Here is a 16,876-nt window from a genome sequence, read left to right as displayed (position 1 = left end):
GTGACTGCATCTAAAAATCATTTTGCGGGATGACTTGGCAACTAGAAAAACGACCTCAGTAACAACACATATGCCCTAAGAAAAAGTAATGAGAGATACGCCGTTAGATAAACGTGTAGATGAGGAGAAAATAGAAATCAGCATGAAATGAAGTATTTGAATGAGACTGTCATATAGTTAATGACTACAAATACACTTGATGTCACTCAAGACGACACTACTTAAGAATTAAGTAGAGCATCATTGATGCAAAGCGTAAGAAAATAATAGTAAGTATAATAATTATATTTCTTTTTTTTACTTCACTGTATTTCTTAAAAAAAAAAAGAAGAAGAAGATGAGGTAAATGATCCGAAGATTTGCTTGTTATAATAAATTAACAATTTTGATTGACATTCGTAATACCTGGTGTAAATTATATGAATTAAAAGATGTAGTGACTGGAAATGGATATTATTCTAGAAAAAGAGTCACAATGTAGGTATTATATGTAGACGTATATTATTTATTCCCGTTAGAATAATTAAATTTGCAAAAAAGAAAAAACTACATTAATTATATCATAGAAATACTCTATTTCTACTTTACCTCTGCTAATTTGTAATTAAATACATCATATGATAATTACAAGTATTGAACCTAGTGAAAATAAAGGAAGAATAATGAGAATGAAATTGATAACTTTTAGAGTTCAGATGAGAGCTCTGAGAAATAAAAAGTATAATCGAGCTACATGTGTGGTTTAATACGATAATTCTTTGAACGTTATATGAAGATTGTATTGTGAAGTATCATAAGTTATTCTCTATTGCAGATAAAGGAACATAAATAAACAAATGTAATTCTATTCTTGGCTATTAATGCAAGTGGTTAATAAGTTTCACCGACATTGAAATTATAAATATGTAAAAAAAGTAATAAATAACTAAAGGATAGCAAGAAACAAAAAAAAAAATTACTGAAATGCTAGAAGATAAATTGCGAACGAATAAGGTCGATAAAATTTCTCGATTGTGAATTTCTAAAAGGAAATTGCACAAATGTTCTTATATTCTTATGTTCTCTTGGTTTGGAAACTTTTCCACTTGAAATATATCAAGTGATTCAAACAATTCATCGTACTTAAATGTATATTTAAGAATACAAACGATCTCTTGAGATAATAAGATATAATTATCACTGATAATGAGAGACTAACGAAGGCAACGTTAAATACAAAACTTGTTACAGCAGAATAAAAGAGGATGACGATTGATTTTGTAATACATAATTATACGATTCCATTCAAATATATTCATTAAGTAAATAAAAACTTTAATTCAAGACTTTTATAGTTACACTCATTTTTAATTAAATTTTATTACTCATTATCATCATCATCATCATCATCATCATCATCATCATCATGTGTAAAAATGATCATTGATTCAGAATATTAACAATCTATTTTGTAATAAATATTAAAATGAAACATTATTTACGACTTATTTTAATAGCAATTGGAATAATATTTAATTAATTGATTGATGTACTATAATTATTTTGCTACCAATTTCATCGATTATGATTCATGTGTTATAAATGAAAAATTACTTCTACGGAAGTAATAATGAGGTTTACCAAGAATAGTTTAGTCTTCGGTGGTGCAAACCGCAATAAGACATAAAATAACTGAGAGAAAATCACAGAGCATCAAACTCTACAACAGCAGCATCTCCAGATTGACCGCATACCGGTTATTCTATCAACCTGTTGTACCTATGCCTCCTATGCTAAGCTACTCTGAAGTCCACTTGCAGTCGCAATCATTATTCTTATTTTCTAATTTAACCACACGATTTAACAGAGCAAAATATAATATAAAATATATTGCCAGCTATTATTTATTACTATCTATCGTTTTTATATCATAAAATTGACCACTACAATACTTATTGTACCTAAGTATTTCCAAGATTGAATCATTTATTAATAAAGAAAGAAATAATTTTAATTTATTTTTAATAAATATTATATTCCAACTGCATAAAATGATAAGAATTAATTTTATAGTAAATTATTATCTCTTTTGGATTGATGGAAATGATTTAGAAATAAATGTTTGGTGATCAAGAACTCTTTTTTCATTTTTTTATGAAGCAAATATAAGATTATCAAAGTGTATAAAATAATTCATATAATAGGTAGTTACTGTTCAATTTTTATAAATAATTGGTAGAATTTAAGAGACTTTAAAGAGACTACAAAATGTTAAATTTAGTGTAGAATTTTTCTGAGTTGATTTTATGAGAATTTAAATTCAGTAAAAATAAATATTTGATGAAATGTTTAAATTTTTCAAAGTATTATCAACTAGAGCAACATAATAAGTCGTAATTAATGTAAGAACTAATTAAAATGTTCATTAAACATGACAAATCTGACAGATATGATGATAAATGTTATCAACCTTTCAATCATGACAGACTATAGGCTTGATATTAAAATTTTCCTAAATCTTAAGGTTTATTTAAATTTTAATATCTCTAAATTATTCTCATTAAAAATTAATATTATTCTTGACTAGTGTATAAATTAAATGTCCATACTATTAGACATGGTTGATAACTTTAAAATTATGTCAAAGAAATGAAGTAGAAACTTTTGATATTTTAATAGAAATAATTCTAAACACTTTCAGGTCTTTGAAGTTTGAGAAAAGCTGTCGATGTTAAGTTAAAAACAAATTTCTCGTCATCAACGAGTAAATGTTGTGGAATTTCCGTTGGTTTCGTTCCATGTGAGATCCTGCTATTAAGGAGTAAGGTATTTAATTAGCGCAGAGTTGTATGGAGCCTCTGGAAGAATAATAGTGAGGGAAGAAGTGTCGTAATACTGCAGCATTACACTACACACTGTAGACTTTGGATTGAGTGCAATGTGTATATCAACGTAACGTGCATTCATGCAGTCTTACTGTTTTAATATAGAGGGAAAGCTTGCGACATATAATTGACCGATTGGTAAATTAAATTCAGGGTTGACGCTTTCCAAAATTCTCATACGTTGATGAAGATCGAGACTGCTTTGATGCAATGAATTTGCAAAATCAACTCTTGATGTAATTATTTTTTTTTTAATGAAAGTTTATTTAACTAATTGTTTTTTTTTTAATAATAAATAAAAGTATGTAATCTTAGAATTATTTTGCATTCGAAATTCAAGTTATCTTTCATTATTTATACTTTCCATTTTATAGATGTAGGATGTTGAATGATGTGATTGATAATTAATTTAATTATATTCTATAAAAAACGATAAATACCTATATAAAACTTAACATGTCTACTAAATGCGAATAACTTTTCTCACCAATTCTATTCATATTTAATGTGAGTGATTAAGATAATATATTGATTTTAATAGAAATGACAGTGGCATATTTCCTTTTAATCAATCTTAAAATGATTCTGGCCTCGAGACCTAAACTCATTACGTTTCCAACTCACCAGGATGTCGAAGCTCATATTTATCCTTGTTCAAATTCTTCTCATGACACACTTGGTCCAATATATCTCCAAGATTAGTTTTTGGACTTACTCGTGACACGTAAAGTTGATTTCTTGGTAGATGTACCTAGAAGTACAATTAATTCAAGTGTTGATGTAACATTTGTTTATGGTAAAGGCATTAAATGCACTATGAGATTGACACATACCTGCAATCTAAAAGTTGTTTCAAATGGTTGACTTGGTTGCTTGGTTTTCCTAGGAATGAGTGTCCCTTGCTTTGGAAGTAACTTTACCTGTGAAATTGATGAAAAGTCGAGTTTTTTTTTAGTAAATGCAAGATGATGACTTTTAATGGAGCAGATCTCCAATTTTACTTGCTTTAAATTGAAGAAAATAAAGCATACCATAAAAAAAATAGTAAAAAAATAAAATAGTAAAGCTCATAAAAATACCTCTAGAGCATCCAGTGCTCCGATGGGAGTGTTCGGTTGATGGGGCAAAACAAGACCTCGCTCACCGACTGCTTGTAGAGTATAACTTGAAGCTGCCAATTTGTGTGCTGTTGCTATTTGAACCAGCAAATCCATCATCGCAGTACTAAAAATTATCATATTATCAAGGAAGTTTAATAAAAATATGAAGATAATAAATTTTTATTTCTAGTTATTTATTTAAGTTGTATTTAAATATTTCAAGATCAATGTGAAGATAGATGATCATTTATTCAATGATTCTGTGTTTAAATGATTTATGTTAAATGATTTTATGAATGAGTATGGAATATTTTTAAAATATTATTACAATATAACGGAAAAATTACTAAAGAAACCGAATTGTTACGCATGGTCAGATATTGCCGATCAATCCAACTATTATTCGTTACGCTTCTTGCACATTGAATACCGATGATTACTGTGATGAACATAATTATATGTATAACTGTAATGTACGATATAAAAAAAATTCTTGAAATAATATATATCTATAATAAAAAAAAAAAAGAGTACACAACAAACAAAAAATGCTCTTTATCCGGTAAAAATATATTTATCTTATATATAGAGAAATTTATAAGTCAATTTCTCTTCTTACAAAGTAAAATTTTATTGCAACATGTTTAAAGATATTGATTGAAGACTGATACATTGAATTTAAAAACTTTATTACAGAAATATTAATCAGATTCACTTGAAGGTTTTACAATAAATACTTTTATTATTTAATATTTAATTTAACTAATAAATAATTATTTTAATAATTATTTATTAAATATTTAATAGTTATAAATTACTCAAATAATTAATAATTAAACAATTTATTGTTCTAAATAATTATTTATCAAATATTTAATGGTTATAAATTACTCAAATATTTATTAATTAAATAATTTATTGTTCTAAATAATTTTTTTTATCATGACCGTGGAAAAAAAAATTGTTATCAAACATGTACTCTATTTTTTAAAAGTATGATTAATAGTTTTAATATATTGGGAAATAAAAAATTCAAGTACAGCTACTATTTGTCTCTGTTAAAAAACTTCACTCTCCTAATCGATTTTTCTCACATAATCAATCGTGGAGAAGATTATTTTAAATGTTTCTGATGTTACAATATCATCATAAATAACACGGAACTTTTTTTAAAATGAATCAATGAATATTCACTGCTTGGAATGATAATAATAGCACTGATTCAAACAATGATGGTTTTATAATTGCAAATCAATGAAGATATACTGTCTTCCAGTGATTTTTACTGATTCATCAGTGAAAGAGTATCAAAAGTTAAAACCTATGCATACTATTTTGCTAATAAGATTAAGTAAACAATATATATAATATAATAATGAATTAATTTCAATAAAATTTGATAGTTAAAAAATTAAAAAAAAAAAATGTCTTTCTTTATAATTTAAAATGCAAGCGAGAAATCGATAGTAGAATAATGAATGAATGAACAAGATGATTGAATTGAAAGTATTTGGAAGATTGTGATATAGACACACATGTGTATACTGAAATGTAGTTGAGTGGCATATAAATGGTCACGTCAAGTATGTAAAGTAAAGGGAGCAATAAATACACACATGTAATGTCTTTCGTGATTGTAAACTTTTGATTGCGCAAAATCGAATGGACTTTAATGTGGTGCATGTGTCTTTACATACTTCAAAGTACTCATATTGACCATTGCGTGGTATACTAACTAAATAAGTCTCTTTTCAATTTCTTTTAAAGAGTACGTTAGGAATGCGAAATGATAAATCATTAATTCTTAAACTTTCTTTTCTTTGTTGGATAGTGCATCTCAAATGAAAATACTTCATTGTCATTCCAATAGTCAATGTGGTCTAATTAATCACTCATGAAGAGATGGATTACAGTTCATATAGAGAAAATAAAATTCAATTTATATGTACCTTCGTTCTACGGTAACTCGTTGTGTGTGATTATGGTGGTCACGAGGCAACTGTACCAGAAGCTCCATACTTCCAGCTAGCATATCTGCTGGTGTATCTTCAGTGACGGTTAAACCCATCCTGGTATTTTTTTCCTCTCGACTACTTCTGCAATCATAAAAATTTCAATATTTATCGGTTGAATAAATATAAAAACAAGTCGTGAATTAGTGTGACCTGGGAAAGAAAAGGATACTTTTATTCTACTCTCTCAAAATAAATTCATCAACATTTCATTCAGTTCATTCAGTTAGATATCACTTCATATAGATTTATTCCGTGGTTATAACTCTAATGGTAATCCTCATATTAATATTTTATTAATTATTTATCATTATCTATTATGAATTAAACATGTCATGAGATAATCCAATACATTTTTTAAACGAAAAAAGAACTAAAAATAATAATAAAAAATGTACGACATGTAAATAATGTTCTTATTTATATTGGATAAAATAAATATTTTTTTGTTTAAAAATTAATAAAGAAATTTATCACCAGCTTTAATTTATGTTAATTATTAATAGTACATTTATTTAGAACTTCATTCATTTTTAGTTTTAGAATTGTAAAATAAATTTAAAAAATAAAATGATGAAAATTTTTATTCGCACATTTAAAACCTTTTTTATTAGTCAACGTCTTGATATAGATTATTGTCAACTAGAAAATAAAATAATAATAATACAGCAATAATAAATAATAATAATGTTTGACAATTTGCAAGGAAAATTATTTAATTGTTAAACATTAATAAAAAAAATAGCAATAACAATTAATAAATAATTTCCCTATAAACAAAAAAAGTTATAATTTTATCTCAAATTACATGAGTACTAAGTTATTGCTATAAACTTTCTCCTAAGACTTATTTATATTAATTTTTTCGAAATAATGTTTTTTTTGTAAATACTCATTTAATATCATCAACTATCTAAAAATCGATCTTTTGTTTTAAAACTATTTATTTTAATAAAGAAAGAAAAACCAGTAACTCTGACTAATTTTTCATATCCTTAATTATTATTCATTACTAAAGAACTTCCTTTAAGAAATTTCATAAATTCATTTTTCACTTCATTATTAAAGCTAAAGGCTGCTCATGTTAAGAAAGAAAAACAAGTTGAAAGAAAGAAAAAAAAAAAAACCTGCTATAACAAACAAAAAATCAACATTGACAAATGAAAATGTTTTTTTTTTTTTTTTTATTTGAAATGAATATTTAGAAAGTTTAAAATTTAAATAATATTCTATTGTATAATTAATTATTTTTTTAAAAGCAATAAAAATAAAGATAGTTCTTCTTTATCGAATGATACATTCAAAATGATATTAAAAATATATATGTATTTAATTTTGAATGATTAGATTGTGGCTATCGATAAAATGAGATCGCATAAATTAGCATAAATTCGTCACGAATGTATATTTATAATCAGTGATAAATTGAAGGTCAAGAACCTTCTTTAGACTATTGATGTCACTACCGTGAGCTGTAAATTAAAGAGCTCAACCGGAAATGATCGACCAACGATATTACGAGACATTGGAATGCGTTCATACACCTGTACTTTATTTGATCACGACCTCGTTTTTCTTTTATTTAGAAAAAATTGATTAAAAATAAACTTTAGAATTGATACCTAGTAAATTCTGGTGATTGTATTATAATGTTTATGAACATTTTTACTATCACACCTTATGATAAACTGACAGATAAAATGTGGTGTGCTAATAAATAGTGACAGGTGTATAGTATATGGTTGTGTGGTTTCACTTTGCCTATTATTTGTTTATTTTCATAAATAATTTCCTTCATGTATTCTACTCATAGTTAAAGTTCAAATACTTGGTAACTACGTACACCTGGGCATGAGTATGCACGTGTAATCATTACAGAGGATGAAGTGCATGTGATGAGACTTGTAATTTCTTAAACGGAAAAATAGTATTCTTATAAAAAGAAACTATGCCTGTGGTGTGAAGAGAATAAATTTTATTCTAATTCAAATAAAATTTATTTTTTACATTAATTTAGTTTTATTATTTCAAAGAGTTTTTCTAATTTTATGTCAAGCTTCTTGATTTGGAGCTTGCTATTTTCTGAGCAAATCAGTTGGTAATATTTTTTACTATAAAAGCAAGTATTGTGATGAAGCATTAAAATTGTCAAACAGAAGTAACTTTGAATGCATCACAAGTAAACTTGTATTTAACAGAACAATGTTGAGAATTCTTCCTCAAGTTAACAAAAAACAAATCATGGTCTGATCATTGTGATCAAATGCTTGTGTTGGAGAATATCTTAAAAATTTAAATATAAGATATTAAAATATAATTATATATTATCATAAATATGAGTATGCATTTGCACTGAGAAAAGTCACTTTAATGAATGAAATATTTTATTCAAGTCAGTAATTTTTGTTCTAAATCAAGAGATTTCTGGCTGACCCAACTGATAGGATAGTAAAGAATCCATCAAGTCTAACGAGTTCAATTGTGATCACTGTTGTAATAACTGTTGCAACTATTTCTTTAATTGTCACAGAAATTTTTGTTAAGGTAAATAAAAATAGTTGGGACAACTATCTTCATTTCTTCTACATGTAGCAAAGATTCAAACAATCATCATTTCCTAGACTAGCAACTTGCCATCCAGGTGATGTTGAATTAGTATTATCAAGTGAATTCTCTCAATTGGATCAGACTTATAATGTTGGTAATTAAGGTAAAAGCATCAATGCTCTACACTTTAAGTAAAATATAAGACTTGAACAATAAAATATAACCCTTGTAGAAAATTTTTTATTTCGAAATGTCGAGCATTGGTACACCATCAAGCACTGATGCCTTTACCTTATAGTTATCATGTGCAATAATGGTCCAGACATTGACCAACCATAGCTCTATTATATAATCCTAATATGATTTCATCAAACTAAGAAAAAAATGAAGTATTATCAAGTAGAGGATTGCTCGAATCAAGTAAATAAATACAGATATTCAACCAATTTTACATGTTGAACTCATCATCAAGTGTTGAAGTGATATTGAGCATCCAACAATCAAGATCTTTTTAAATTATGAAGAATGAAACTATGACATGTTGGATGAGATATCGACTCATAATAGTGAGTCCAACTATTTGATATTTTTTAGACAATTTTAAATTGAATATATTTATCACCTTTGTGATATTCAGTTGTAAATAAAAATATAATTATTACTAAAATGACAGTGTCATATAAGAAATATATTACAATTGTGTTTAGTATGCAAAATTGAGTTGAAAATCTCCATAATAAACATTATGATTTGCACATATGTAAAATATGTATTAAATTGCAATATTTATTATAATAAAATTCTTAGTGAAATGATTTGAATAACGTAGGAGGGTGATAGCAATTATATAAGAACACAAGATTCTGCAATATGTCACTGTGGTTGCAAAAAATTCATGTCAATCACAACATGTATAAAATAAGTACATTATTATTACTACTATTTATTATTGATTAAATAATAATTTATGTTAATTCATACGTTAATTCAATTGGCATTTATGTTTATTACATATATTAACAAATACATTGATCATTGATTATTGAATAAATCATTTTCCTTCAATCAGTTAACGTAATCTTTCACGCAAACATCCTTAATTATTACAAAGAATTAATTTCATTATTTTTGCATATTAAAAGAAATGGTAAATATATACTTAATGACCCCAAGCCCTATGTGCTAATTTAGCGATTTATTAAATTTACTTAAATTTAAGGCTGTATGAGGGACGACGGAGTTCTCGTTGGACCACGATGAGTATGGGTACGTCTAGGAGAATAATAATTAAAAGTATTGCGATAGTTTAAGTGGTAAAGCACCTAATGTGCAAATTTGGGAGATCCAGGTTCGAGTCCTGATTGCAAAAAAAAATTTTAAACCAGCTAGATCGTAACATACACACAAAGAGCATGAGCTAAAATTAATTCAATAACTTGGGTAATTTTTGCAAGTGGATCCCCACATATAGGCAATAGTGTACTCTGTAACTTGTTTTTGTATCCAAATTATCAATAATACTCTTTTCACCGCACCTGTATACAAACAGCATTAGGAAATACCACAAATTAGATGGACCATTTAATTAAAAAATTACTTATGGCCTCCTGGCAAGCAATTATAATCCTCAGTTTATGACAACGAGCAGCCTACTGAGCCAAGTTGTCAATAAAGTAGGTGCAGTATTGTACTATCATTCAAGCTAATGTTAGGATATTTTATTATGTACAACCTAACTGTGAAACAGATTGATACACGCAGAAAAATGTATAGTAAAAATTACTCTGAATTTTATAGTAATTTGGTGACACTGTAGGGTGAGGGTAAAAATTACTATATATATGGTAAAAATTACTAAACTGCATAGTAATTTTTAGGGTAAAATTAGAGTAAAAATAACTATGCAGTTTGGTAATTTTAAAAATGTGCACAGTAATTTTTACCATGTATATAGTAAGTTTTACCATCACCCTACAGTGTCACCAAATTACTATAAAATTCAGGGTAATTTTTACTATACATTTCTCTGCGTGTATATATTTTATACTGTTCATATAATAAAAATAAACATATTTTTCAAAAAAAAAAAATCGCAGGAAAAAATTGCTTTTTTCCGAAAAGCATGCCTGTATGAAACTGTGTAGACGGGGTAGGGCAAGTGGGATCGGAAAGTATATAATTACCAAAAAAATATATATATATATAAACCAACTGAAACGGAAGTTTGTGTCTATAGTTATTAACGAAGGTCAGACAATTCTTTTCTAAACTAGGTTTTATAAATTTTTTTTATTGAAGAATTGAGAGTAAGCCATTCATTCTTAACATTACTTCTTTTTTGTCCAGAAGAGATTGAGAATAGAGAAAGTTGAAGACACTAAATAAAAAAGAAGAAATGAATTGAAAGAAAAATGTGTACGTAAAAAAATGAGATAAGACTGCAGCAGTCATAGTTAAAAAGTTGGAGATAGAATCGGATGCTTGCGGGAAAAGACAAGGATTGAAAGGCGATTTAACCATGCGAGACTTAAAGAAATTGTCGAGGCGTGACTCTTGTCCAACTCTCTTTCTTTACTTGAAAGATTATGGACCAGTCAGTTAAGTGTAATGAGATGAAATCTTTTTTACTTCAATGTGTTTCATTCCCACGTGAATTTCGATCAGCTACTCAAGCTTGATGATTTACTCACATAAGAACACTCAACAGACTAGTTTTGATTGAAATAAGACGCTTTAATTTGATATACTCGAGAAAAAATTGTGTATTATACTGGAATTAATCAATCTAGTGTGAAATTTTTTTATTATATTATGATTGGGTATTAAACACTAATTTTTTTTTATGTATATAAATATTTTTAATTATCTTCAAGTTATTGTTAAACCATAATACTTATTTATTAATGAAGTAAAAGTTTTAAAGGTCAATCATCTAAGCTTTCTAAATAAAAGTTTTACTTTTTTCTTCATTTTTGCGAAAAGAAAGAAAAAATTTTAAAACAATCTTTAAGGTAGTTATCCCACGAGACCGATTACTTACAATTTTTTTTAAACCACATTATTTTTATAGAATAACAAAAAATAAATATTTTTCTCTTTTGAACAAAAAAGATCTGACGTCTTGAAATAACGATATTTGCAATTACAGATTGTGATTTTACTTTTATTGAACAAAAAATTATTAAAATTAATTTTTCGAAAACAGATGGAAGAATAAGAATGTGGTGGTGTATACATATAAGTGATGTCGATGTATTGGTACAGGTCCGGAAAAAGAATTATTTCAAATTGTAGAGAAATAATTATCAACAATATTTTCCAAATATTATTGAATATTATTTATATCGTATTGTAGATAATTTCTGAATATAATTTCACGGAAGTTGGGATATTTCTTTCCCTATTATATATAATTAATAGTACAATGAATTTTAGTACGAGCTCTCAGGGAATAATTACCCTAAGTAGTCTTTAAAAAAAAGATAAAGTTATAAAAAATATTTATTGCAGAAAAATATAGCACAGCAATTATTTTTGATAAAAATTGTATTAATTCATGAAAAAAAGCTTCGAGTGTTTAAATTTACTCCGAAATATCTTCTAAATATAATGCACAGTAGCACATTTCTTTTTTTGGAGTACATTTCACCATAAAATTTTTATCGACTTTAAAAATGAATTTAAAAAATCCGGAGTAAAATGAAGGAATGAATCAAGAGTCACTAATACTAACACTGACCTTTCATAAACACATTTATTAATTTTTAAATCTATCTTGATGATTTCTATCTTCCTTTCTCTAATTCCATTTTTTTTTTTGAGTTTGTTTTATAAAAAGGTCACAAATTTTATCTACATTACAGCATTGATTAATTGTTATACCATTCAGAAAAATATTTCAAGTCTAACTGTCACATATATGAAAAACTCTGTTACTAAATACTCTATTAAACATATATTGATAATTTTTTTTTTTAAATTAATTTATATCAAATAGCCATTGAGTAATCATGATAAATAAAACCACAAATTTTTTCAATATTTTTCTTTCTACTCCATTATATTTCAACGATAAAAACCTTACCAGAAAATACATTTTGTGCATTTCTAGATATTAAAAACCTAAATAGATGATAAAAAAATTAATTTCAATAAAATAAAAAAAAAAAAAAAAACAATTAATTAAATAATTATCTCATTCGATTACCCTAGGAGTTAAATATTAAATAAATATTAATTTAATAAATAAATTATGCAATTGTTAATACATTTCTTTTAATGCACAAAGTAATTGGATGAAAAATTTATTAAAATTTTATTATATTAATAAAATAATTTAATTAAAAAATTAAACAATCAATAAACTATTACATAAAAAAATATTGATTAGATTGCAAACATGATTATCATCATACTCGATGACATAATTATTGATAATTTTATAATATCACATAATTACTAAATATATATATATATCTATACAAAAGCCTTAATTCAGAAGAAAAATAATTTTTCACTAAAATTAGTGAACTAAAGGAACTTCCTCGTTAATGATTACCGTGGTAAATTTCTATAAGATCAATACCCTTACAGCAAAATAGATAGTACCGAAATGATTATGTGAAAGGCGGCGAGGAATCGTGCGAATTTGAGAGACTGTCTCATCGTATGTATGTTGTGTATATCATGAATGCGTGCATAGGAAACAAAAGCTCCCGTTACATAAACAGGTTCTATGACCGTATCTAAAAAACGAGCTAAGAAGTGAGATAAAATAGGATGCAGAAAAGCTATTGGTAAATAAATATTATTAATACATTAATTAAAAATAATTATTCATTATTACATCTACCGAATAGCCATAAAAATCCTTCCTATACTCTTCACTTAACTTCAATTAATTGTCCAATTTAATTCTCAGTAATTCTTCGACTTTCTTCTGCACACGTGACATTGTCATATTTTCCCATTTCAATTAAATAAATTTACTTTATTTTAATTCTTTAATATTATCAATTAAACCCACCTTTAACATCTTTATTTATTATCATTTTAATCATTCCTTTAAGATATGTGTGTGTGTGTGTGTGTGTGCATAGCTATTGTTATTTTAATCTTTTCCAGTATTTATATTTTCTTTGTATCACAACAAAAATATTTATGACAACATTGGGCGTAATTGACATTAGATTGGATAAATTATAAAATTATGCCATTGTCACAATGTCACTGTTGCATCACGTAACAATATGTATTTTACCATGCAGAAGATGTGACTGCAAATGTTTATTTATACGACATAATTATACCATCTTCTGTTATTTAATTGTTCATTAAAATATAAATAACCATACTTATCATTTTTTATCTTTACAAATAATCATTCTTCACTTCATAAAAGCATTATAAAAATTTTAATTCCAATCATTATTGGTTTTTTTTTTTTTTTAATTTTAATATTCATAAAAGCAATAAACTTTCAATATTATTTATAAATTATATAATTATTTTTCTTTCAAGTAAATATTTTTCCTTATTATCATAATAACACGAATGCATGTTTTATTGTATCCAATTTCGCTACTGTGTGAAATTGAGACAATCAAAAAATATTAAAATTCAACCTGTTCTTCTTTTTACTGCAGTTCAAATGAATTACATTCAATAAATCATCAAGATAATTAACGTTTCCTTTATCACCTAAATGTTTACGTCACTAATAATTTAACAAAAAATTATACCTGCTATTTTTTTTTTTTTATCAATTATGCCAATTATAAATCTTTAAACTTTTTCTTGTATGACAAGAGCATAAAAATATAAATTTAAACTTGATATACACTACATAGTAGATCTTTTTTATTTCAAAAAAAAAAAAAAACTTGAATATCACGTGGAAAAATAATGAATAATGGATATCGACTGGTTGACGTGCATGACCATGAAGGTCTCTATTGCGACGTTGCAGTTGGCTCAAAGGCGTTCGAAATAGCTATTTCGCATAAATTAAAAAAAAAAAAAAACATAGAATCTTACAAATGATAAAAGTTTGTTATAAAGAAAATAAAATATTTTTCACAATCACCTAGACAAGTTTTACTGAAGTGATAATTAATTTTATCAAGTGAACGATTTCCGTTGTATCAATTCTAGTGAATGAATTGGCTCGAGGCAATGTCCAGTCTTAATAAAAAATAGTAGTGGATATTTTCCTTGTTACATTGTCTTTGATCGCGTGACTTGTGTTCGCGAGATGATCGTCAAGATGTACACGTAATCAGTGAATTCAGAGAGTTAAGTGTCAGTTTATTAGGTATACAACTATGTGTGTGTGTGTGTGTGTGTGTGTGTGAAGATAATACTGAATCAAGAAATCTGAAGAAAGGAATCTTCTTATTCTTTAAATAATAACCAGGAAGCATAATAAACTCTTGAATATAATTAACCGATTTGTTTCACCTCATATACAAAAAAGAAAAAAAAAAAAACAATCATTTAGTCAATAAAAATCATTAAAATTATCATTTGATTAACACAAGAGTGAATTTTAATTAATTACTTCAAATGTGGGAATAAAAAAAATTAATTAAAAAATTCTGACCATTCTTTCTTTAAGTATTTTAGTATTAATATGAATGGTAAATATTTATGATAATGTTAAAGATCTTTTTTTAAATATAATTGTAATACAAGAAATAATTCATGTATAAGTGTGAAGTAAAAGTTGTATTATTATATTTGCTACTAATAATATTGTTTAAGTTTAATTTTCTTGTGTAAATTATTTTATTATTTTTTTTTTTTAAATATAATAATTCATCATTACAAACTATTTATTTTTTTCTATCTCATAATAAATATTGATTATTCAAATTCATTTATTTCTATCTGTAGTTGTATTTTAATTCAAAAAATGATTTTAATCTCGACACTGTAATTGCATGAATGAGGATTAAAATTAAGATTAATAAAAAGTTAAGTCTTTTTTTTTTTTTGGTTAATTTGCATCAATAAAATCTCTTTAGATTTGATAAGATAATTCTTTCCTTTATCAAAACAAAGTAAACGAATAATTTATGACAAAAAAAAAGTCGAAAGTAATTTTAGATAAATATTTTATTGAAATAATTTAAAAAAAAAATTTAGAATAAATTAAAAAAAAGTGTGAAAGTAATGATTTTAGTAAGTAGAAAATTGACATTGAAGAAATGTAATATGAGATAGTTAAATATGATGAAGGCATATATTTGCATGAAGATGCATACAACTGTCTGATATGTTGATGATGCAGTTGTATTTGTTCACACACTAAGGCCTGTAACAAGTAAGGGACCAGGTGGAGTAACGGGATGAGCTGTCGTGGAATTTAGGAAGACCATTGCTTGTCTCTTTCTGGTTTAATGCTTCGTATCTTATACGTTATACAGACACGAAGAATGAGAAAAAGTATAAATACGTGGGCGATTATCTGTTTGCTATTACCAATTAGTCATGCAGTAAATTGCAATCGAAATGTTCAAGGTAAAATATTGAGAACTCGTGTTACATGTGATCAAGATCTAATTGGTTTTAAATTTGATTGTAAATACATTTCGATGATTAAATTGAGTAAATTTGATTATCGATAGCTATTTTTACCAGACGACTTTGAGTTATTGGAATACAATTAGAGTAACGTTCAAATTATTATCTTATAAATGGTTAGTCATGGTCAAATCGTGTAAATAACTTGAAGCATTTATCATTAATACTCTTAAATAGACTAATTATTGGAGATATTTAAAAATAATCAGTGAATTATGGATAATTAGAGACATTTTTTGACTCTAAATTAGGCAGTTATTGGAATCATATCCATTTCTGAAGTCTGATGATTTGTTTATTTATTATTTTATAAAATCCAACAGCGTAACTAATGGCAGGTTTACACAAGTTGAACATTATATAGAGCCTTCATACAGAAATTGATCACATTGAGCAACATCACATTCAAATGAATGAAAATTATGTTGAAGACCTTTTGCTAATAAGAGTTCCAATTCTATCAACATATTATTTAAAGCTTTTTTCCAATTGGAAATATCTAAAGAGGTTTTAGATTCACATAATGTATTGACAATGTTCGATATTCTAGTGACAAGAACTGAGAGGCCAAGATTGGTGGTAGAGAAGGTCAGATATACAGGGTTTCCATTTCTAGAGTGAAACGTTGGCACCCTAAATAAAACTCAATTTGTGCTAACAAATGAGGATAGTTTATGTAACTATTGATGAGTTTAAAAGGAAATACTTCATCAAATGTATCAAAATGTGACATATCTGTATATTTTTGAGTATGTAGAAGAAGATTGTG

At 26.2% G+C, this 16,876-nt stretch overlaps 1 protein-coding gene across 4 annotated transcripts in view; it reads right to left on the bottom strand.

Annotated features, from left to right (window-relative positions):
- LOC118064440 (cordon-bleu protein-like 1) overlaps window positions 1-16,876 on the bottom strand; it is a 44,016-nt gene that overhangs the window by 8,327 nt on the left and 18,813 nt on the right. For all 4 annotated transcript variants that reach the window (XM_035079050.1, XM_035079033.1, XM_035079059.1 and 1 more), the window contains exons 2-5: window positions 5,914-6,060; window positions 3,944-4,088; window positions 3,698-3,784; window positions 3,489-3,615 (exon numbers count right to left, since the gene is read on the bottom strand). In XM_035079050.1, the coding sequence (XP_034934941.1) occupies window positions 3,489-3,615; window positions 3,698-3,784; window positions 3,944-4,088; window positions 5,914-6,060 (506 nt within the window). The remainder of the gene's footprint in view (window positions 1-3,488; window positions 3,616-3,697; window positions 3,785-3,943; window positions 4,089-5,913; window positions 6,061-16,876) is intronic.

This window comes from Chelonus insularis, unplaced genomic scaffold (genome assembly GCF_013357705.1).
Source record: "Chelonus insularis isolate UGA/USDA-ARS -01 unplaced genomic scaffold, ASM1335770v1 contig_117_pilon, whole genome shotgun sequence".
Lineage (NCBI taxonomy): Eukaryota > Metazoa > Arthropoda > Insecta > Hymenoptera > Braconidae > Chelonus > Chelonus insularis.
The sequence above is the reverse complement of the archived record's forward strand: the minus strand, read 5'-3'. Positions and strand labels throughout refer to the sequence as shown.